Source organism: Capra hircus, chromosome 15 (genome assembly GCF_001704415.2).
Source record: "Capra hircus breed San Clemente chromosome 15, ASM170441v1, whole genome shotgun sequence".
In the NCBI taxonomy this organism is placed as follows: domain Eukaryota; kingdom Metazoa; phylum Chordata; class Mammalia; order Artiodactyla; family Bovidae; genus Capra; species Capra hircus.
Window position 1 is genome coordinate 75,882,090 of NC_030822.1, and position 22,834 is coordinate 75,904,923.

The window sequence follows — 22,834 nt, forward strand, 5'->3', positions numbered from 1 at the left end:
CCTCACCCAGGAATTGAACCGGGGTCTCCTGAACTGCAGGTGGATTCTTCACCAGCTGAGCTATCAAGGAAGCCCAAAAATTGAAAGCCAGATAACATCTAATGAAAGGGACTAGTTAAATATTGTTACATATGATGTACTATATATTGAAAATATTTTAGAATATTTAATAGCATAGAAACTAATAATCTGTATACTCTGCTATAATCTGTATTAATATTTTCTATTCTATTAAATATTATTCTAAAGTATTTTCAATAGCTGCAGTACAGTACATCATATGTAGCAATATTTAATTAGTGCCTTTCATTAGATGTTATCTGGCTTTTATAAATTATACAGAAGAGAACTTGGCATAGATCTTTGAGTACTTCTCTGTCTATTTCTTCAAGATAAATTTCAGGTAGTTTCATGGGTTTAAATTTTTTTTTTTTCTTTCACTGAAATAATTACACTTCGCTGGAAGATAAAAACTAATATTTTTTATGCATGCTCGTAAACCAGATACTGTGCAAGATGCCTTGTAGTTTCACATTCATGTAATTTTTAGCTATTTTTCATCCCCAGTTTCTTAGAGGAAGATGTCCATATGCGTATGTATTAGACATTTTGTAGTAAGTTAATAGTACAGAGAAAATGTTTACCTGTTTTGTTTAGCAAATGAAAAAGTCCTTCAGTAATCAACAGGAGACAATCAAAACTTAGTTTGTATTTCTGTTTTGGCTTTGGAGTATACAGTATAATAAGAATGTTTAATCTTTCTGTGCTTTGTTCAGTGTAAAGGGTTTTGGGTCTTCAAATTATATGGTTAATTAGCATTTATAGCTTTGGGAGGAAAAAAAGTGGGTGATTCCCTAATGAATTTTGGGTTTAGCTTGTATGACTACTGTTATAGATAATTTATAAATCACACTTAAACTTTAAATTATGGCAGCTAATTGTCTAGTAGGTGAAAATGATTTCCCTTCGCTTAAAATTTCAGACATAACTTTCAGATTTTACACTTATAAAATCTCAGAGCAGAAAGTTCAGTGATAGAAGGATGAGGAAAGTTTGCAGAGGAAGAGTGAGGGCAGCGAGGTGGTAAGACTGCTTTTACGGAGCTCACTCAGAAGCCTGCCTGCTAGTTCATACAGCTAGCCTATTTTTCGAAGCGAGGCTGCTGTTTGTAGGGCCTCGTCTGTGTTATCTAACGCAGGGGATGTTTTTGTCTCAGTCACATAGATCAGACAACAACCTGGCAGGACCCCAGGAAGGCCATGCTCTCCCAGATGAACGTCACCGCCCCGACCAGCCCACCGGTGCAGCAGAACATGATGAATTCGGCCTCGGGTGAGTGCAGTGCTGTCGTGAGGGCACACCAGGTAGTGCTTTGGTGAAACTTTCCGTGGAAGATAGTAATTATTCTTTTACGGAAACTGGAGCAGGGTGATGGTTACTCTCTATCCTCTTTCATAAGAGAAACTTAATTTCAAATAGCCTGCTATACCAAACCCTTGTTTAATCATGAATACCTAAGGGACTTGGTGATTGAAAGCCAGCAGTTTTCCAAGTTTCATTTCTGAAGTGAGTGTCTCAAATTCCTAGTTTGGTTCATTTTGACATGCTCATGCTTTATTCTACTGGCTTTCTTGTGTCCGAGACCTTAGAGTTGAAGTTTCCCTCTTCCTTTTGTGGTTTGAATGGGAAGCCACCTCTTAGCGTGAATGTTTGTTCTACCTTGAGGATAACGGGAAGGGAGCAACTTATAAAACCCCAAAGCACCTTTCTTAGGGCTGGTACATGTTATTTAACACATTTCCACCTTTTTCACAGAAGATAACCCTGAGTGTACATTTTTTTTCTGTCTCCTATTTGGCAGTTTTCTTAAATTTCCTGTTTTTCTCATCTGTGTAATTGGGAGTAACAGTGCCCCTTACTATAGAGAGGAAGACAGTAAAGGAAATAATATACATATAAAGCTTTTCTGTTACACTTCTGGCACGGAGTAGGTGCTAAGTAAAGGTTTAGCTCCTTCTTCCCTGTGGCAGTTAGATTTTGGGTGGCTTCTTTCTTCTTTGTTACATGGGCCAAGGCCGTAGCTACCCACTGTGCGTCTTTGTGCATGGTAGGAAAAGGGCTTCCCAGCTTGCGTTAGTGGGTAAAGAACCTCCTGCCAATGCAGGAGACTGAGAGACACAGGTTCAGTCCTTGGGCCGGGAAGATCCCCTGGAGGAGGGCACAGCAACCCGCTCTAGTATTCTTGCCTGGAGAATCCCCATGGACAGAGGAGCCTGGTAGGCTACAGTCCATGGGGTCACAAAGAGTCAGACACAACTGACTTAGCACACATCCCCGCCCCCTCCTCTGGGAAGATGCCTCCCAAGCCTGGCGTCGGGGCTTGGAGCGTGTGGGCTGGGTCTCTGACCACACCCCTGCCCCCACGCTTTAGCCCCCTCGCTGAAGTGCTGGGTCGGGGCACACACGGGAGCAGCAGTGCCCGTGATGGCCTTCCCTTCACGGCCCTACCCAGCAGACCAATCAGCGCTGTGCTGTTGGAAGCTGCACTGTAGATTGTCTCAAACAGCAGCCTTTGGAAAGGGACTGGTAGAAGTGGAGAGGGCGGTATAATTCCTTGTCAGAAGGAGTCCTTGGCTAGGAAAGCTCATGAAACTTAAAGTGTCCTTCTGCCCCTAGAGATGATGACAGTGTGTTAGAATGTTTTGCTGTTCCATAACTCTATTCTTGCCTTCAATGGGTTGAACACTTGAAAGAATTCAAGAAAATGAAAATCAAGGCAAGATTTGTGACTGAGCTTTTCTTGTCATAAATTTTCCATTTTATTTGTGCTTATTTTAATGTCAGTACCTTTACTTACCCTCAGAATATGTTTTATATGTGACATTGAAGTGAAACTGTTTTCAAAGGCCAAATATTATGCAAGTATTTATTGACTAATATTTTTACTTGACAGCTATTTTTTTAATTATCAAATATCCAGATAAAAGTTGTGAGAGCTGCTTTGTATTTACAGTTCAAAGAAGATGATGCTAGTTTTTCATTTTGTCATAATCCAGCTAAAACTATACCTGGGAAATTAGTAAAAAATAACTCATTAATTTAACTTTTATCTTGGAAGATCAAGCATTTTACTTCTATAAGATTGATTATGATACTTTTAGAACATTGATTTGTTTATGTTTTTCCTATTAAATTTTTTAACAGTAATGGTCTAAGGAAATGAAAAGAATTGGAGTCAAGTTTATGTTTAAAACCAAAAGTATGTATCAAATTGGTATTACTGGATTTTAGATTATTTGTGTATATTATTATTTCAGCTCTGTGTTTTGTAAAATAGGAAATGTGTTTTTCTGTTGCATAAAAATTACTAGACATGCTTGCTCCTGTGTTAATTAAAGAGGGGACTTTGGCAGGAACGGTTTGAGTAAAGTGGCAGGAGGCACAATTGTAGTGAGTTGATGTGTTTTTGTGGGGAGGGGCTGGGAGCTGTATAAAGAGAGGCTTAGATATGGAGAGTTGAAGGCAGGACCTGAAATGGGAAAAGCCACCCCTCAGAGACCTGGGCATGTTGAAGTGGTGGTGTGGTGTGTGTTGTTCTCTGCTTAGTCGCTCAGTCATGTCCAACTCTTTGCAAGTAATCTCCAGGCTCCTCTGTCCATGGGATTCTCCAGGCAAAAATACTACAGTGGGTTCCCTGCCCTCTTCCAGGGGATCTTCCCAACCCAGGGATCAAACCCAAGTCTCCTGCATGCAGACGGATTCTTTACCATCTGAGCCACCAAGGTGTTAAATAATAACAGGAAGCCCTATTTACATGCCAGGCTTCCTGCTAAGGTCATTTTGTACAATCTGATTTAATTCCCATAATGGTCATTAAATTAGGTGCTGTTGTTAGTCTCACTTCACATTTAAGAAACCTTGAGTGGCTATTTAAAAATAGAAGACTTCGTGTTGTTGCGATGCTTTGGAATGAGTGCCATGGGAACTGTAACCTTGATAACCTCATGTTCATGTACAGTTACAGCCATAATGTCATGTTAATAAGGGTTCAACTCAGGGGCTTCCCCTTCTCCGTCTGAACCGAATTCATGGTGTTTGGCGACTGTGCATTCTCCACTGAGGTACAGAGCATGATTTCTCAAATAGCTTTAAGAGAAAATGATCTTATCTCTCAGTCAAGGATTTCTCCTAGAGTAAGGCAGCAAAAGTGATGCTCCTCTGTGCTTGGAAAATAGTCTTTTGAGTTTTCAAAGCCTGGAGCCTGTGAGCAAGAATTGTGAGGATATTTAAATAAATTTTCAGAGTATTGACAAAGTCGCTAGCCTATTTCCAGTCAAGCAGGGTATCTGCAGACAGTTTTCACCTTGAAGACAATTCCTTCTGAACCTGCTAATCTGAAGCCTCTGTATAAAAGAGAGGGATACACAGCTCTTTTGAAACCCTTTACTGAGTTAATCAAGCTAAATGCAGCTTGATTTACATTTTCGTCATTAATTATTTTAACTGGAACTTCCTATTGTTAATCTTTTTATAAAAGAATTCGCCTCACTCAAATATTGGAGTCCATCTTTGTGTTCTGTTCTAATTATTTCTAATCAGATCACTTTCCTATATTTTCTCTAGACTCTCTAGGCTTCTGCATAGGTTTTAATGGAACTACATTTTTAGATTCTCTCCAGTTCTAAGATTTGATGAAATTCACTTTCTTTGGAATTTGGTTTAGCAAAAATGATTAGTTTACTTTTGCGTTTTATGTCTTTTTCACAATATGAGGTTGAAATGATGAGTTTTATTGCTAGAGTGGAGGAATGTGATTTATAAGTGGCTAAATTTCTGTTAGTATTAGTCGCTCAGTCATGTCTGACTCTTCGCGACCGTAGCCCACCAGGCTCCTCTGTCCATGAGATTTTTCCAGGCAAGGATACTGAAGTGGGTTGCCATTTCCCTTCTCCAGGTCTCTTCCCAACCCAAGGATCAAACCCAGGTCGCCTGCATTACAGGCAGATTCTTCACCTCTCAGCCACTGAGAAATCACTTAAAGATGCACCTAGAAAGGGTTCTAGAGGCAAGACTTACTTGATCCTATGAAGAAATTTATATTCTTTTAACTGGCCATTTAATTAGCAAGACAGTGTCAGACTTTCTTTTTGGGGGCTCCAAAATCACTGCAGATGGTGATTGCAGCCATGAAATTAAAAGATGCTTCCTCCTCGGAAGGAAAATTATGACCAACCTAGATAGCATATTGAAAAGCAGAGACATTACTTTGCTAACAAAGGTCCGTCTAGTCAAGGCTATGGTTTTTCCAGTGGTCACGTATGGATGTGAGAGTTGGACTGTGAAGAAAGCTGAGCACCGAAGTATTGATGCTTTTGAACTGTGATGTTGGAGAAGACTTGAGAGTCCCTTGGACTGCAAGGAGATCCAACCAGACCATTCTAAAGGAGATCGGTCCTGGGTGTCCTTTGGAAGGACTGATGCTAAAGCTGAAGCTCCAATACTTCAGCCACCTCATGCAAAGAGTTGACTCATTGGAAAAGACTTTGATACTGGTCTGGGATTGTGGGCAGAAGGAGAAGGGGACGACAGAGGATGAGATGGCTGGATGGCATCACTGACTCGATGGACATGAGTTTGAGTGAACTCCGGGGGTTGGTGATGGACAAGGAGGCCTGGCATGCTGCAATTCATGGGGTTGCAGAGAGTTGGACACGACTGAGCAACTGAACTGAACTGCCTGAATTAGCAAGACAGTGAACTTAGTAAAAAGGAATTTGAAATGTGAGGAAAAGAAAATTACAAAACAAGAGGAAATTTGAATAATTAGTAAAATAATTCTACTTTTCTTTACATTAAATATATAATATATAAATATATATACAAACCATATTCTATTAAATTGATGATTGCCCCTTACAAGTTACATTGAATGTATTATGTTTATGGCACATTGTTGTTGTTCAGTCACTCAGTCATCTCTGACTCTTTGCAACTCCATGGACTGCAGCACGTCAGGCCTCCCTGTCCTTCACCAATTCCCAGAGTTAGCTCAAACACGTCCCTTGAGTCCATGATGCCATTCAACCATCTCATCCTGTCGTTCCTCTTCTCCTCCTGCCCTCAATCTTGGCCAGCATCAGGGTCTTTTCCAAGGAGTCAGCTGTTCGCCTCAGGTGGCCAAAGTATTGGAGTTTGAGCTTCAGCATCAGTCCTTCCAATGAATATTCAGGACTGATTTCCTTTAGGATTGACTGGTTTGATCTTGCAGTCCAAGGGACTCTCAAGAGTCTTCTCCAACACCACAGTTCAAAAACATCAGTTCTTTGGTGCTCAGGCTTCTTTATGATCCAACTCTCCTTTTATGCTCCTTAGAAGAAAAGCTATGACAAATACAGACAGTGTATTAAAAAGAGGTGACAAAGGTCTGTATAGTCAAAGCTGTGGTTTTTCCAGTAGTCATGTATGGATGTGAGACAGTGTGTGAGAGCTCCATGTATATGAAGCTTTTTATTAGTAGTTTGTTACCAATGATTCACAAGATTGCTGAATCTTAAAGCTGCAGTATAAAGAAAATATATCCTGTGAAAATCCAGAAATAACTTGGTGCCAAAGGACAGGTGACTGTTTGGGATTATTAAAAATGGCATAAGCCTTGATTTAAATGATGAAAAGTCAATGAACCCTCTGTTGTCTGCTTTTTAAAAATCTACCTTTGATAACAATTTGATAAAATCAAATGTCTTGTTACAGGTACATTTTAAGGAATTCATTATTTTCATGGTTTAAGTCTGGCATTTATTTGACTAATGCCTGAATCTGCCAATACAGCACTTTCTGATTTCCCTGTTACGAAAACCTGCATGGAATTCCTAGGAAATCTGTCAAGATGGGTGGAGAAAATGCTTTCTTGATCGTGGAAGATGATGCATGTTGAAGGAATTTGCTCAGCACCTCCATTGCTCTGGGGGAAACATTGAGAAGCAGGCATAGTGGGTCATTCAGAGGTGCCTTGATATTTCCCTGTTATATTACTTCTGCTTTGTGTAATCTCTCTCAGAGGACCAAATTCCAGATGGGAAAGAGAGATTGTTACCAAGGAAAATAGGACAGAGCAGATGTGAAATGTAACAATAACAGGTAAAAGGTTGATAGTGAGGTTTTTAACTTTAAAAACCACAGAAGAGGTAAGGATATATGAAAAGTACAAAGCTGAGTTTAGGAGTTGCTGATTCCTGCTTTATGTGTTGTAGTTCACAAGTGTTTAACTTCTGCTTTTCACCTTTGGAGTGAACTCAGGAGGAGTTTAGAATAAGGGTTAAACATCAAGGGCTCTGGGTCAGGTGGACACAGGTTTGAAACCCAGCTCTGTCTCTTAATTGACTATAAGATCTTGGATAAAGGAGTATATTTACTTGTGCCTCATTTCTTCACTTGGAAAATGGAGTAACAATAAAAATAGTAACACTGAATGTGTAGGTCTGTGGTGAAGATTAAATGATACAATCTTTATACAAAGCGGGTACATCAGTTGCTCAGTCGTGTCCAGCTCTTTGCGACCCCATGAATCGCAGCACGCCAGGCCTCCCTGTCCATCACCATCTCCCGGAGTTCACTCAGACTCGTGTCCATCGAGTCCGTGATGCCATCCAGCCATCTCATCTTCAGTCATCCCCTTCTCCTCCTGCCCCAAATCCCTCCCAGCATCAGAGTCTTTTCCAATGAGTCAGCTCTTCACATGAGGTGGCCAAAGTACTGGAGTTTCAGCTTTAGCATCATTCCTTCCAAAGAAATCCCAGGGTTGATCTCCTTCAGAATGGACTGGTTGGATCTCCTTGCAGTCCAAGGGACTCTCAAGAGTCTTCTCCAACATCACAGTTCAAAAGCATCAATTCTTCGGTGCTCAGCTTTCTTCACAGTCCAACTCTCACATCCATACATGACCACAGGAAAAACCATAGCCTTGACTAGACGGACCTTAGTCGGCAAAGTAATGTCTCTGCTTTTGAATATGCTATCTAGGTTGCTCATAACTTTTCTTCCAAGGAGTAAGCGTCTTTTAATTACATGGCTGCAGTCACCATCTGCAGTGATTTTGGAGCCCAAAAAAATAGTCTGACACTGTTTCCCCATCTATTTCCCATGAAGTGATGGGACCGGATGCCATGATCTTCGTTTTCTGATTGTTGAGCTTTAAGCCAACTTTTTCGCTCTCCTCTTTCACTTTCATCAAGAGGCTTTTTAGTTCCTCTTCACTGTCTGCCATAAGGCTGGTGTCATCTGCACATCTGAGGTTACTGATATTTCTCCTGGCAATCTTGATTCCAGCTTGTCTTTCTTCCAGTACAGCTTTTCTTATGATGTACTCTGCATATTAGTTAAATAAGCAGGGTGACAATATACAGCCTTGACGTCCTCCTTTTCCTATTTGGAACCAGTCTGTTGTTTCATGTCCTAACTGTTGCTTCCTGACCTGCATACAGATTTCTCAAGAGGCAGGTTAGGTGGTCTGGTATTCCCATCTCTTTCAGAATTTTCCACAGTTTATTGTGATCCCCACAGTCAAGGGCTTTGGCACAGTAAATAAAGCAGAAATAGGTGTTTTTTCTGGAACTCTCTTGCTTTTTCCATGATCCAGCGGATGTTGGCAATTTGATCTCTGTTTCCTCTGCCTTTTCTAAAACCAGCCTGAACATCAGGGAGTTCACGGTTCATGTATTGCTAAAGCCTGGCTTGGAGAATTTTGAGCAGTACTTTACTAGCATGTGAGATGAGTGCAATTGTGTGGTAGTTGGAGCATTCTTCTGCATTGCCTTTCTTTAGAATTGGAATGAAAACTGACCTTTTCCAGTCCTGTGGCCACTGCTGAGTTTTCCAAATTTGCTGGCATATTGAGTGCAGCACTTTCGCAGCATCATCTTTCAGAATTTGAAACAGCTCAACTGGAATGCCATCTTCTCCACTAGCTTTGTTCATAGTGATGCTTTCTAAGGCCCACTTGACTTCACATTCCAAGCTGTCTGGCTCTAGATTAGTGATCACATCATCACGATTATCTTGGTCGTGAAGATCTTTTTTGTACAGTTATTCCGTGTATTCTTGCCACCTCTTCTTAATATCTTCTGCTTCTGTTAGGTCCATACCATTTCTGTCCTTTATCGAGCCCATCTTTGCATGAAATGTTTCCTTGGTAACTCTAATTTTCTGGAAGAGATCTCTAGTCTTTCCCATTCTGTTGTTTTCCTCGATTTCTTTGCATTGATTGCTGAAGAAGACTTTCTCATCTCTCCTTGCTATTCTTTGGAACTCTGCTTTCAGATGCTTATATCTTTTCTTTTCTCCTTTGCTTTTCGCCTCTCTTCTTTAAACAGCTATTTATAAGGCTTCCCCAGACAGCCATTTCTCTTTTTTTGCATTTCTTTTCCATGCGGATGGTCTTGATCCCTGTCTCCTGTACAATGTCACGAACCTCATTCCATAGTTCATCAGATACTCTGTCTATCAGATCTAGGCCCTTATATCTATTTCTCACTTCCACTGTATAATCATAAGGGATTTGATTGAGGTCATACCTGAATGGTCTAGCAGTTTTCCCTACTTTCTTCAATTTGAGTCTGAATTTGGTAATAAGGAGTTCATGATCTGAGCCACAGTCAGCTCCTGGTCTGGTTTTTGTTGACTGTATAGAGCTTCTCCATCTTTGGCTGCAAAAAATATAATCAATCTGATTTCGGTGTTGACCATCTGGTGATGTCCATGTGTAGAGTCTTCTCTTGTTTTGTTGGAAGAGGGTGTTTGCTATGACCAGTGCATTTTCTTGGCAAAACTCTATTAGTTTTTGCCCTGCTTCGTTCCTCATTCCAAGGCCAAATTTGCCTGTTACTCCAGGTGTTTCTTGACTTCCTACTTTTGCATTCCAGTCCCCTATAATGAAAAGGATATCTTTTTGGGCTGTTAGTTCTAAAAGGTCTTCTAGGTCTTCATAAAACCATTCAACTTCAGCTTCTTCAGCGTTACTGGTTGGGGCATAGACTTGGATAACGGATATTGAATGGTTTGCCTTGTAGACAAACAGAGATCATTCTGTCTTTTTTGAGATTGCATCCAAGTACTGCATTTCGGACTCTTGTTGACCATGATGGCTACTCCATTTCTTCTGAGGATTCCTGCCCGCAGTAGTAGATATAATGGTCATCTGAGTGAAATTCACCCATTCCAGTCCATTTTAGTTCGCTGATTCCTAGAATGTCGACGTTCACTCTTGCCATCTCTTGTTTGACCACTTCCAATCTACCTTGATTCATGGATCTGACATTCCAGGATCCTATGCAATATTGCTCTTTACAGCATCGGATCTTGCTTCTATCACCAGTCACATCCACAACTGAGTATTGTTTCTGCTTTGGCTCCATCCCTTCATTCTTTCTGGAGTTATTTCTCCACTCTTCTCCAGTAGCATATTGGGCACCTAATGACCTGGAGAGTTCCTTTTTCAGTATCCTGTCATTTTGCCTTTTCATACTGTTCATGGGGTTCTCAAAGCAAGAATACTGAAGTGGTTTGCCATTCTCTTCTCCAGTGGACCACATTCTGTCAGACCTCTCCACCATGACCCACCCACCTCGGGTTGCCCCGCAGACATGGCTTGGTTTCATTGAGTTAGACCAGGCTGTGGTCCTAGTGTGATTAGATTGACTAGTTTTCTGTGAGTATGGTTTCAGTGTGTCTGCCCTCTGATGCCGTCTTGCGACACCTACCATCTTACTTGAGTTTCTCTTACCTCGGGCGTGGCGTATCTCTTCACGGCTGCTCCAGCAAAGCACAGCCGCTGCTCCTTGGACGGAATTATTATTAACAAAATACAGTGCTTGGTATAATATACTGAATAATAAAGTAAATGTGATTTCATCTGATATTTTACAATTTAATCAGTTTACATTACCTGGTAATTACTGTTCAGTTCAGTTCAGTCACTCAGTCGTGTCCGACTCTTTGCGACTCCATGGACTGCAGCACGCCAGGCCTCCCTGTCCATCACCAACTCCTGGGGCTTACTCAAACTCATGTCCGTCGTCAGTGATGCCATCCAACCGTCTCATCCTCTGTCATCCCCTTCTCCTGTCGCCTTCAGTCTTTCCCAGCATCAGGGTCTTTTCCAGTGAGTTGACTCTTCTCATCAGGTGGCCAAAGTATTGGAGTTACAGCCTCAGCATCAGTCCTTCCAGTGAACACCCAGGACTGATCTCCTTTAGGATGGACTGGTTGCATCTCCTTGCAGTCCAATTACTGTTACTTAATTCTAAATAAGTTTGTTATAATCTTTTACCACACTATCTTTAGGGCTAGGTTTACAAGCTTTTTAACACCAGATGTACATTATTGGTTCTTATTCAACTCGTGTTATCTGCTGACTTTTAGTCACATTAATTTTCCATTTGGTATAGAAGTTGTAAGAGTGTTAAATGTAAATATCATTTTCTTCTCATGGGTCAAACTTTTTCCTGATTCTTTCCTGAAGTTGTAATATGTGGAGCAAGATTATACTAAAGTATACCAAATGGGAATAAAACTATAATAAAGCCCAACGTCATAGCAGTGAAGTACAAGACAGAGGCAGTATATCCCAAATAATCTTTTTTAAACCAAAATTAGTGCTTTTTTCTAATCTGTAATTTCGGTTAATTAAGAAAGATGACCACAGGAAAAGAGAAAAGAGTAAAAAGTAAAAAACATAATAATTCCAAATGAATATAATCCTTTAGAGACTCTGTTTTATTCAGTGTCTTGATTTATTTGTTAATTAAGTTCCTGAAAAAATGGTTAATACTGTGGAAGTGAGAACCACTTTTTTAATTTAAAAATATGGACCAGTCCATTTCATGTTAATTAAAGTTATCAATAAACAATATATAGGGATTGTGATGGTAAAAATATTTATTTGTGAAATAGAAAAAATAATCCAATTAGAACGTCCAAATGAGTTGCAGATGACAATAGCTTGCAATTATATCTTCAGGATTTAGGAGTTCTTCCGAGATGGTGTTAGTCGCTCAGTTGTGTCTGACTCTGCCACCTCGTGCACTATAGCCCGCCAGGCTCCTCTCTCCGTCCATGGGATTCTCCAGGCAAGAATACTGGACTGGGTTGACATTTTTTAATCTTGATGGCTTCGTGACATTGCTGCTGATGAAACATGTCACTCATGTCAGGGCAGCTAATAGCCTGTACGTTACTCTGGTGGTGAGAGCTTCTCCCTCCTTCTACACTGGGAATCACTCTTGATATTAACTAATTCCATTCATGATTTTTAACTGGAAAGTATTTTCTAAATAATATTAAAGCTCAGAATACCTGAGCAAGGCAGCACCATTTGGCAAATGAAGCAAGGTGTTACCTTTATTGTGAATTTACTTAGTTACATTTCTGAAATGACTCTCAGACACCCTCCTTGCCAAATATATCAGTGGAACTATAAATTCAGTTATTCTGGAATCAAGGCATGTGTTTATATATTGCTAAACATATTGGCATGTACACTATATGTTGTTTGACTCTCTGCATCCCCACGGTCTGTAGCCTGCTATGCTGCTCTGTCCATTGAATTCTCCAGGCAAGAATACTGGAGTGGGGTGCCATTTCCTACTCCAGGGGATCTTCTTGACCCAGGGATTGAACTGTATTCATATATTTAGCTATATGCCCTATTATTTCATACAAGGTCATTCTTTTCTCTCTTCTTCACTTTAGAGGTTATCTTCAAAAGCAAAGGGGAGACATATAGAAACTCAAGATTGCTGAGGTCCCTTGATGTGATCTTAGGGAATGAGTAACAAATATTTTTTAAAATGTATGAAAAGCCTCGTAAGTAACCATTTGGGAAAGTAAAGTTCACTTGAATTCTGAAAGTTACTAAGAATTTGTTGTAAATACTGAGCCTAATGAAAAAAAGGATATAAGCTTATTTTGGTTACTTTCACAGATTAACTTAGAAGAGTGAGAGGATATTGTTAAAGAATATACAGGAAAAAATTGATGCATACCTTTGCTACCAGCTCTTAGTAAAATGAGTTATTAGATAGTGGTGTTTAAAAATACAAGTGTCCATGTTCAACTTTTCTACAGTGATTATTTGTAGAATTTTGGAGACTTTGCTCAGCTTTGGAATAGAAAGGATAAAAAGATTAAATTATTTCCATTTAAGAATTAAATAAATGCCTGTTTTCGTGTCTTCTTTTGATAAGCTTTGGAGTATTACTTCTGCCTTTCCTACTGATTTCTAAATCCTGGCTATTCTCTGCTGTAATAATTTTATGACTCACAAGAGGAATATTTGTGTGAAAGATTAAGATGCTAATTCTTTTAAAATGGTATCCATAGACTACCATATATAGCCAGCATCAGTGAAATGAAAAAAAAAAATCCTGCAACAGTAGAGTTTTTCAAAATAATATTTTATTTGGAGTTAAAAATGTAAAGAAATGATAAAACTTTAGGTTAAAATTTTACCAACGGTCATTATTGGAACATTTCTGAAGTCTAAGCTTGTAGAAAGCTAATCTTTTATAAATTTACATACTAAAGCTATAGGCTATTAAGTTAAAATCTTAAGACTCAAGTTACGTTTAAGACAGTCTGAAGAGTTTCGTGTTAGAAAGTTCTCTGAGCTTGCACTTGGCCTTTTCCTCTGGGAAGTTCATCTGGCTGTAACAGACTAACTGATTTGAAAGTCTTCTTATTCAACCTTGAAACAATTGAATCGTTCCCTTTCTAAATTACTCATTCAACAAATATAGTTTCTCTATACTAGACATTGTAAAGGCCACTTGGATTATGGAGTAAGGTAAAATAATTTTTTCCCATGCAACAGTAAATGCTGTGGGAGACATACACCGAGCTGAGAAAGCGGGGCAGGACAGGTAGATAGAGCTGCAGAGGGCAGAGCAGACATCTTTAAGGTTTGTTCATTCTCGCAACAAAGGCGGAATATTGAACATGTGCAGAGCACGACTCTAAATGTTCTGTGAGAATATAGAACAGAGACAATGCAGTGTCATCAGTTAAAAATGGAAAGGGAAAAATAGTTAAGAATCAGCGAGGGATTGACTGGGGATGGAGGGAAATGATCATTTTTAGATAGCTTCTCCAGGATAGTCCTCTGTAATCAGTGATTTTTGAGCAAAGATCTGAATGAACTGAAGAGCCATGCAGATAGCTGGGGAAAGGAATGTTCCATGCCTATGGCAGCAGCCCGGTCAGAGGGGCTGAGGCAGATATGAAGAACAGCAGGAAGGCCGCTACAGCGGGGACAGAGCCGGTGAAAAGGAGCATGGAAGCCGTATTGTGTAGGGGTTTGTAGGTTTTGAACAGAGCAGGGACGTGATTTGAGTAAGTTTTTTAAAAGTAGGAAGATTAGTTACTGGGCAGTTGTAATAATTCAGGGGAAACAATGTACCAGGGTGTTTGAAGGGAAGTGGTAAGAAGTGATGGGACTCAAAACCTAAATTTTAGTAGTTGAGTGGGACTTAAGTTTCCGGAAGAAGGAGGAAAGTAAAGGAAACATTTTGTGAGAGATCACTGAGCCTCAAACCCCCAGCCCCATATGACTTGTGATAGAACGGTGAGGAAGCGAGGCTAAAGACAGTTAAGAAGGCTGGGTCCTGAAAGGTTTGGGAGACCGTTAAAAATGACTCCTTTCTAGGGTTCTTCTCCTATAGAAGGGAAAATCTATAGGTTTCCTGTTTTTAATTATCCAGTCATTTCATCTTTGAGACCAGGTTTATTTTATCATAAGCTTATCTTATATACAATTTTTGTTGAAGTATGTATGTTGTTAGAACAAAATGGCAGAACTCCCAAGAAAGAGTTGGAATGACTTTTCCTAAAAGTATCTTTTATAAGCCTGGCCCTCTGTCAAGCACTTTCTCCTTTAAATCCTTTTAACAATTAGTTGAGAAAGTACTTATCTCCATTTTTATGAAGAAAGTGAGCATCAAGCAGTTTAGGAATTTGCTCAAGGTTAGAAGGCTAATAATTATAAATATTAATATAATTGCTAATATAAATAATTATAAATATTGGATTCAGAATTTGAACCCAGATCTGTCTTGAGTTTAAACCTTTCATAGTTTTCTTTAAAGTGTGCTGTCTCTAAGTTTAATTTCACGTATAATACATTAAAAAAACCAAGCAAGCCATATTAGTTTTCTGAATTATAAATCAGTTCAATTCAGTCCCTCAGTTGTGTCGAATTCTTTGCGACCCCCTTTGGACTGCAGCATGCCAGGATTCCCTGTCCATCACCAGCTCCCGGAGCTTGCTCAAACTCATGTCCATCGAGTTGGAGATGACAGCCAGCCATCTTGTTCTCTGTCGTCTCCTTCTCCTCCCACCTTAAACTTTTCCCAGCATCAGGGTCTTTTCCAATGAGTCAGTTCTTCGCATCAGGTGGCCAAAGTGTTGGAGTTTCAGCTTCAGCATCAGTCCTTCCAATGAATATTCAAGACTGATTTCCTTTAGCATCGACTGGTTTGATGTCCTTGAAGTCCAAGGGTCTCTCAAGAGCACACCACCACAGTTCACAGTATTGTAAATCAGTGGTTCTCAATTTGTAATGTGTAAAAGGAATCTCCTGGGAATATATATATTTTTTAATGCAGATTCTGATTCTATAGGTCATGGGTAGGACCTGAAATTCTGTATTTCTAATGAGTTTCCAGGAGGTGCCAGACAGCTGGTTCATGAACTACACAGATAGACGACTCTAGAATGATGAACTTAAAACCATAGAAACGTTATTAAAGATCCACTTTGTTAATCCTATTCTTATTTTATTTGTATTTTCAGTGAGAAAAAAAAAAAAAACCTTTCCTAAGTACCTATTACATATGAATTACTCCACCATTTCACATGAGAGCTCATTTAGTGTAAGAGCACTGCAAAATGTTACCAACTTATTAAAAAAACAAGCCTATGATCCATAAAAGCACAAACTGAGGATCAGAGAGACTGACTTGACCAAGATTAATCAGTCATTCTTTTCACAAGTAAGTTCTTAATCATTTCAGCTCAACAAACTTCAGTTATATTTGGTGGTAGTGCTAAGCCCTAAGAGATAGAAAAACCAAAAAGTCAGAGTACTTCTTTTAAGACTTAGAGCTTCCTGGAAGACATGCTAGGATGTAGGCAAATGAGTGCAGTTCACTGAGGCATCTGCTAAAATGGGACATTTGAGCACAGTGGTTGGGGACACAGTTTACGGTAGTGAGTAAAATACAGGTAAGTAGCAGTGTCGAAATTCCAATCTAAGCCTTAAAATATATCAGTTCAGTTCAGTCGCTCAGTTGTGTCTGACTCTTTGGACTGTAGCACACCAGACCTCCCTGTCTATCACCAACCCCCAGAGTTTACTCAAACTCGTGTCCATTGAGTCGCTGATGCCATCCAACCATCTCATCCTCTGTCGTCCCCTTCTCCTCCCACGTTCAGTCTTCCCCAGCATCAGGGTCTTTCCCAGTGAGTCAGTTCTTCGCATCAGGTGACCAAAGTATTGGAGCTTCAGCTTTAGCATGAGTCCTTCCAATGAATTTTCAGGACTGATTTCCTTTAGGATGAACTGGTTGGATCTCCTTGCCGTCCAAGGGACTTGCAAGAGCCTTCTCCAACACCACAGTTCAAAAGCATCAATTCTTCAGTGCTCAGCTTTCTTTATGGTCCAACTCTCACATCCATACATGACTACTGGAAAAACCATAACTTTGACTAGACAGACCTTTGTTGGCAAAGTAATGTGTCTGCTTTTTAATATGCTGTCTAGGTTGGTTACAACTTTCCTTCCAAGGAGTAAGCGTCTTTTAATTTCATGGCTGCAGTCCCCATCCGCAGTGATTTTGGAGCCCAAAAAAATGAAGTCTGTCACTGTTTCCACTGTTTCTCATCTATTTGCCATGAAGTGATGGGACCAGATGCCATAATCTTAGTTTTCTGAATGCTGAGCTTTAAGCCAACTTCTTCACTCTCCACTTTCACTTTAATCAAGAGGCTCTTTAGTTCTTCTTCGCTTATGGGCTGGAGTTTAATCTTACCTTAGCGACCCCATGAAGTGCAGCATGCTAGGCTTCCCTGTCCTTTGCTATCTCCCCGAGTTTTCTCAAACTCATGTCGATTGAGTAATGAGTTGGCTTTTAACATCAGGGAGCCAAAGGATTAGAGTTTCAGCTTCAGCATCAGTCCTTCCATTGAATATTCAGGGTTGATTTCTTTTAGGACTGACTGGTTTGATCTCTCTGCTGTCTAAGAGGCTTTCAAGGGTCTTCTCTAGCACCGCAGTTCAAAAGCATCAGTTCTTTGGCTCTCAGCCTTCTTTATGATCCAGCTGTCACATCTGTACCTCACTACTGGAAAACCCACAGCTTTGACTACGTGTTATATGGACTTTTGTCAGCAGAGTGATGTCTCAGCTTTTTAATGCTCTTTAGGTTTGTCATAGCTTTTCTTCCAAGGAGCAAGTGTCTTTTAATTTCATGGCTGCAGTCACAATCCCCAGTGATTTTGGAGCCCCCAAAGTAAAATGTTTCTTTTTCCATTGTTTCCCCATCTATTTGCAATGAAGTGATGGGACTGGATGCCATAATCTTAGTTTTTTCATGTTGAACTTTAAGCCAGTTTTTTTGTTCAGTTTTCTCTTTCACCTTCATCAAGAGGCATTTTAGTTCCTCTTCACTTTCTGCCATAAGGGTGGTGTCGCCTGCATACCTGAGGTTATTGATATTTCACCTGCAGTCTTGATTCTAGCTTGTACTTCATGCAGCCCAGCGTTTCTCAGAGTGATGATATACAGCCTCGACGTACTTCTGTCCCGATTTTGAACCAGTCCGTTGTTCCATGTCTAATTGTTGCTTGTTGACATACAGGTTTCTCAGGAGGCAGGTACTGTGGTCTGGTATCCCCATCTCTTTTAAGAATTTTCCACAGTTTGTTGTGATCCACACAGTCAAAAGGTTTTAGCATCGTTAATGAAGCAGAAATTGAACGCACAACTCAAAAACACGGAGAACTCTTTTTTTCGATTCTAGTGCAAAATGATAAACTCTGAGTTAAACTCACTGTTAAAGAACCAATACAAGATAAGCACCCAAAAAATGAAAAACAAGAGCATTTTCTATTCACAGGTGGGGAAGAATGTTAGTAGTGGGATGGAAATTAAGAAAAGCTTCACTCTTGCCTGGAAAATTCCATGGATGGAGGAGCCTGGTAGGCTACAGTCCATGGGGTTGCAAAGAGTCGGACACGACTTAGCTACTTCACTTCACTTCACTTCACAAATATAGAACATGAAAATAGGGCAGGATTTCAATGGCTAAAAATCGTGACGGCTCGGAGGCTACAGGCTGGGGTTTGTGCATTGGGGATATGTGCGGAGGTGAAAAGTGCATGACCCTGCTGAGTACTGGAAAGACAGGCCATGCCAGGGGGACTCACTTTGAATGGATTACTAAGTTACTGATGCGCTAGAATCATCTCACTAAAGAAGCGCATGATGCATAGGAGAGGAATGAACCTTTGTGATTGTAGGCAAAGCCCTCTTGAGGAAGGTGCGTCCACACTGGGGAGGGAAGAGGAAGAGTTGGCTGAGCAACTGAGCAAGGCAGTTGGGAGAGGAGGCCCTGCAGGAGGTCCTCGGAGAAAGGAGAGGAGTTGGCAGGACTGAACCACGACAGAGTGAGGAGGGCGCGAGCTGTCGGGCGACACTTTAGACCCTCTTCAGTGTGCTGTGTAATGGTTGGCGACAGGACCTTGGATAGCCCAGTGAAGCCCAGACTCCCAGGGCCTTAGGGAGCTCTGAGTCATAGAGCTGCTTCCTCAGAGGAGGTGTCAGGCAGGATGCTCTTAATGTACATAAAATGTGTCCGTGATTAAGACCAGTTGGGAGGTTACTGCTAAAATTTAGTCATGGAAATATGGAAGCCTACATTTAAGTTTTATCTGAGGAACAAGGGCAGTTGTATTGTATTGTAAAGTAAAATCAACTCAAATATCCGGACATGTTTTGTGGAGTGCTGGTGTGCAGTTGGTGGAGGAGAAAGACTGGTGTTGCCCTGTGAGAAGTAGTAAAGATATAAGAGCCATCTATGTGGAAATGACTGAACCAGTGAGATTTCATGAAAGTTCTAGGAGAAGAAATTTTTTAAAACACTCCTTTTGATTAATGTTTGTCGTAATTGCAGTGTAGTACTTAAGAGCATGAGTTCTGGAAAGCTAGAACTATCTGGGTTTGGATCCACCCTCTGCCAGTTACTAGTCTAAGTAATCTGGGCCAACTTTTCTGTGGTTCAGTTTGCTCAAGTGAGGATAATAATAGGACCTGTACCATGGGACTGTTAATTGAGTTAGTATGTGCTTGTAAAGAACTTAGAACAGTGTAGTAATGCAGTTTGTGATGCATCATAAATGTCAAAGACCAGAATTTCAAAACGGAAATTGGTCAAAATTAGATACCTTTGAAAGATGGATTGCATCTACTTTTTCCAGCTGCTCTTACTTCTTGATAGCCCTGTACTTTTAACCACTAAGTTTTGTTTAATAACCTGGGTTACTTCTTTATTCCTGAGTTGTGGGGCAGGTGAGAGGGAGAGATTGATCATCTAACTTGTGGCATAATCAAGACTTTCTGGTTTGATTAGACGTTGCAGATGATTTGAGTCATTCCTGATGCAAGAGGGTCCTTAGATAGGAACAGGAAGTTGACGTTGAGTCACCTTCAGTATTATGACATAGAATATTTTGTTTGTTTTCAAAATATTACAGGAAGTTAGTGTTTGTTATAGTAGTTTTTCAGCTAGTAGTAGTAAATACTGCATAAAAATTTATTTTTCCCAAGGATAAGTAATTCTAATTTATTGATTAATTATAGGTTACTACTCTTTCTTGTTTTTTCTAATTCAAATTTCTCACCCTGTTTGCATCTTATTAAAGTGATAACCTCTTATTGTTTACTTTCATGATCCAGGGCCTACTTTCTATCTCCTCCTTATCCCCAAAAGACTTTGCTGCCATAGTTAACCCTAATAGCCTAGCCTTGGAAAACTCCCACACCTTTCCCATGTCTAAGGGTCTGCCTCTCATGTATGCACACATTATCTGGGATGAAAATGTTTGTTGCCCACTTGTACATGTTTATAGGTGATCCATGAATTTGGAGAAGTTGTTACTATCCTTTAGGATTGGTGATCCCCTGTATTCCCCACTCCACCATTTGCCGGTTAAAATGCTTGGTGATCTGCTGATCGAGCCTGGGTCATGACAACACGGTGACCATCTTGGCTTGCTTTGTGTTTGAGTCTCCGCCCTAAGGTCACCATGTCAATGAGCCCCTTCTTAGTCCACATTTCTGAAAGACCATCTCCAGGTTTGGTTTGGTTTTGGGGGTTTTTTTCACTGTGCTTGTCATTAGCCAGCCGTGTACTGTACATACCTGTCTGTCTTCCTGGCTAGACCAGAATCCATGAAGCAGGAACTGTTTTGCTTATTGCTCTATATCCAGGGCTTGGATCAGTACTTGAATATAGTAGGGGCTCAATGCATACTTATTGAATAAAAGAGTTTACTACATCCTTGTGCCTTTAATTCCAGTGATACTTAATAATGGAGAAATTGGACTTAACGTGGAAAGGATAAAACAGGATATTTTTCTCTCATAGTCATAAATGAAGAATTTTAATTGAACTTTGTTTTGATTGCATTACTCTCAGCAAACATGGATTTGTGCCCTTTCTGAGTAGTAGGCACTCTGCTCAACAGTAAAATAGAAAACTGCATAATATACACTTCTCTGTTCGGGTGTTTCAGTCTCGCCTGGAAGAAAACACATATGGACAGTACCGTGTGATGAGTATTAATTATGGCATTAGGTATAAAGAGAATATTTTGTTAGCACAGAGAGAGGACTCCTCATTTGAATTGAGAAAGTGAAGAGTTCTCAACTAAAAATGTTTTGAAGCCCAGTTAAGAGTAATAATTCCCATGGATCACACCGGTTTACTTGCCTCCATGGTCCCTACTCTTCGTTAACATCTGGTCATTAGAGGCCAAAAAGAAATGTATCTGGTCTGCTTCTCCGTGATAGTTACTTGGGCCATTTCAGTTTTTTTAAAAAAGAAGCATTGCCCTTCTGCTTCATCCTGATAGAGGGTGAGCCACTCGCCTCATCTTATTCTGCCAGAGGTGACTGTGTGCTGTCCTCAGACATGCAGTACTTGATAGTTTGGGCTGAACTGCCCTGATGCCTAACAATGGACAACTGTAGTTTCATAAAAGTTAGAGGAATTCAATTAACAGTTATATAACAGCTAAATAATTGTAAGTAGTTATTTTTTATATCATTGTTTCTCAAAAAATGTGTTCCTTGGACCAGCAGTATCAGTGTCATCTGGGCATTTTCAGGCCAAACTGCAAACTTGCTGAGTCAGAAATTCTAGGAATGGGGCTCAGCTTGCGTTTTATCCTAAGTCATTAAAATATTGCTACTTACATTTGCTTTATTTTATGTACTCCCTATTGGAGAAGTTTTAATATTTATGATGCTAAAATCAGGATGTAAATTGAACTGAAAAATTTTCTGAATATATTTTGATCCATCCCTGTAGTCTCCTCTTGTAAATCTAGTTTTGTGAGAAGCCCAGATTTCCCCACAGACTTACTGGCTTTACTGCATTCCAGATATAGCCCAAACAGATGCTTGAATCAAACTTTCAGTAACCTGTGCCACTTGATGATTCAGAAGATATGTCACTTTGCTGTCTCAGCTTCTTATGGTTATTCAGCAGTTAGCTTAGTTTAACACAGTGTTTTAGAAACCTGCATAATCAAGTCACTGAATTTCATCCCAAGAGCATTTAAATCAAAATTCTCTTGTGTGTGAATAAAACTCAGATCTCTTATTGTTCATTTAGTTCACATTTGAGGTTGAAGATTTTTTTTTCTTTTCAGTTTTGTTTTTTCTATTAGCATTCGATTGTGATGCAATGCTATTTAAAGGAAATGTTTCCTCATCTACTCCTTTGCCTTTGATCAGCAGCTTTTTCAGTAAGGAGGACATCCTGTTTTAGACAATCTCTTTCCATACATTAAATTTTGACCTAGTATTAAATGAACCTAAACATAAAAGCATTCTTTTGTGTTTAGTATATATATTTGATATCAGTTTGAATTCCAATCCCAAAGAAAGGCAATGCCAAAGAATGTTCAAACTACCGCACAGTTGCACTCATCTCACACACTAGTAAAGTAATGCTCAAAATTCTCCAAGCCAGTCTTCAGCAATATGTGAACCTGAACTTCCAGATGTTCAAGCTGGGTTTAGAAAAGGCAGAGGAACCAGAGATCAAATTGCCAACATCCGCTGGATCATGGAAAAAGCAAGAGAGTTTCAGAAAAACATCTATTTCTGCTTTATTGACTATGCCAAAGCCTTTGACTGTGTGGATCACAATAAACTGTGGAAAATTCTGAGAGAGATGGGAATACCGGATCACCTGACCTGCCTCTTGAGAAACCTGTATGCAGGTCAGGAAGCAACAGTTAGAACTGGATATGGAACAACAGACTGGTTCCAAATAGGAAAAGGAGTACATCAAGGCTGTATATTGTCCCCCTGCTTATTTAACTTAAATGTAGAGTACATCATGAGAAACGCTGGGCTGGAAGAAACACAAGCTGGAATCAAGATTGCCAGGAGAAATATCAATAACCTCAGATATGAAGATGACACAACCCTTATGGCAGAAAGTGAAGAGGAACTAAAAGGCCTCTTGATGAAAATAAAGAGGAGAGTGAAAATGTT

At 40.0% G+C, this 22,834-nt stretch overlaps 1 protein-coding gene across 8 annotated transcripts in view; it reads left to right on the top strand.

Annotated features, from left to right (window-relative positions):
- Nucleotides 1-22,834, top strand: part of YAP1 (Yes associated protein 1) — a 137,433-nt gene that overhangs the window by 65,544 nt on the left and 49,055 nt on the right. For all 8 annotated transcript variants that reach the window (XM_018059886.1, XM_018059883.1, XM_018059884.1 and 5 more), the window contains exon 3: nt 1,217-1,332. In XM_018059886.1, the coding sequence (XP_017915375.1) occupies nt 1,217-1,332 (116 nt within the window). The remainder of the gene's footprint in view (nt 1-1,216; nt 1,333-22,834) is intronic.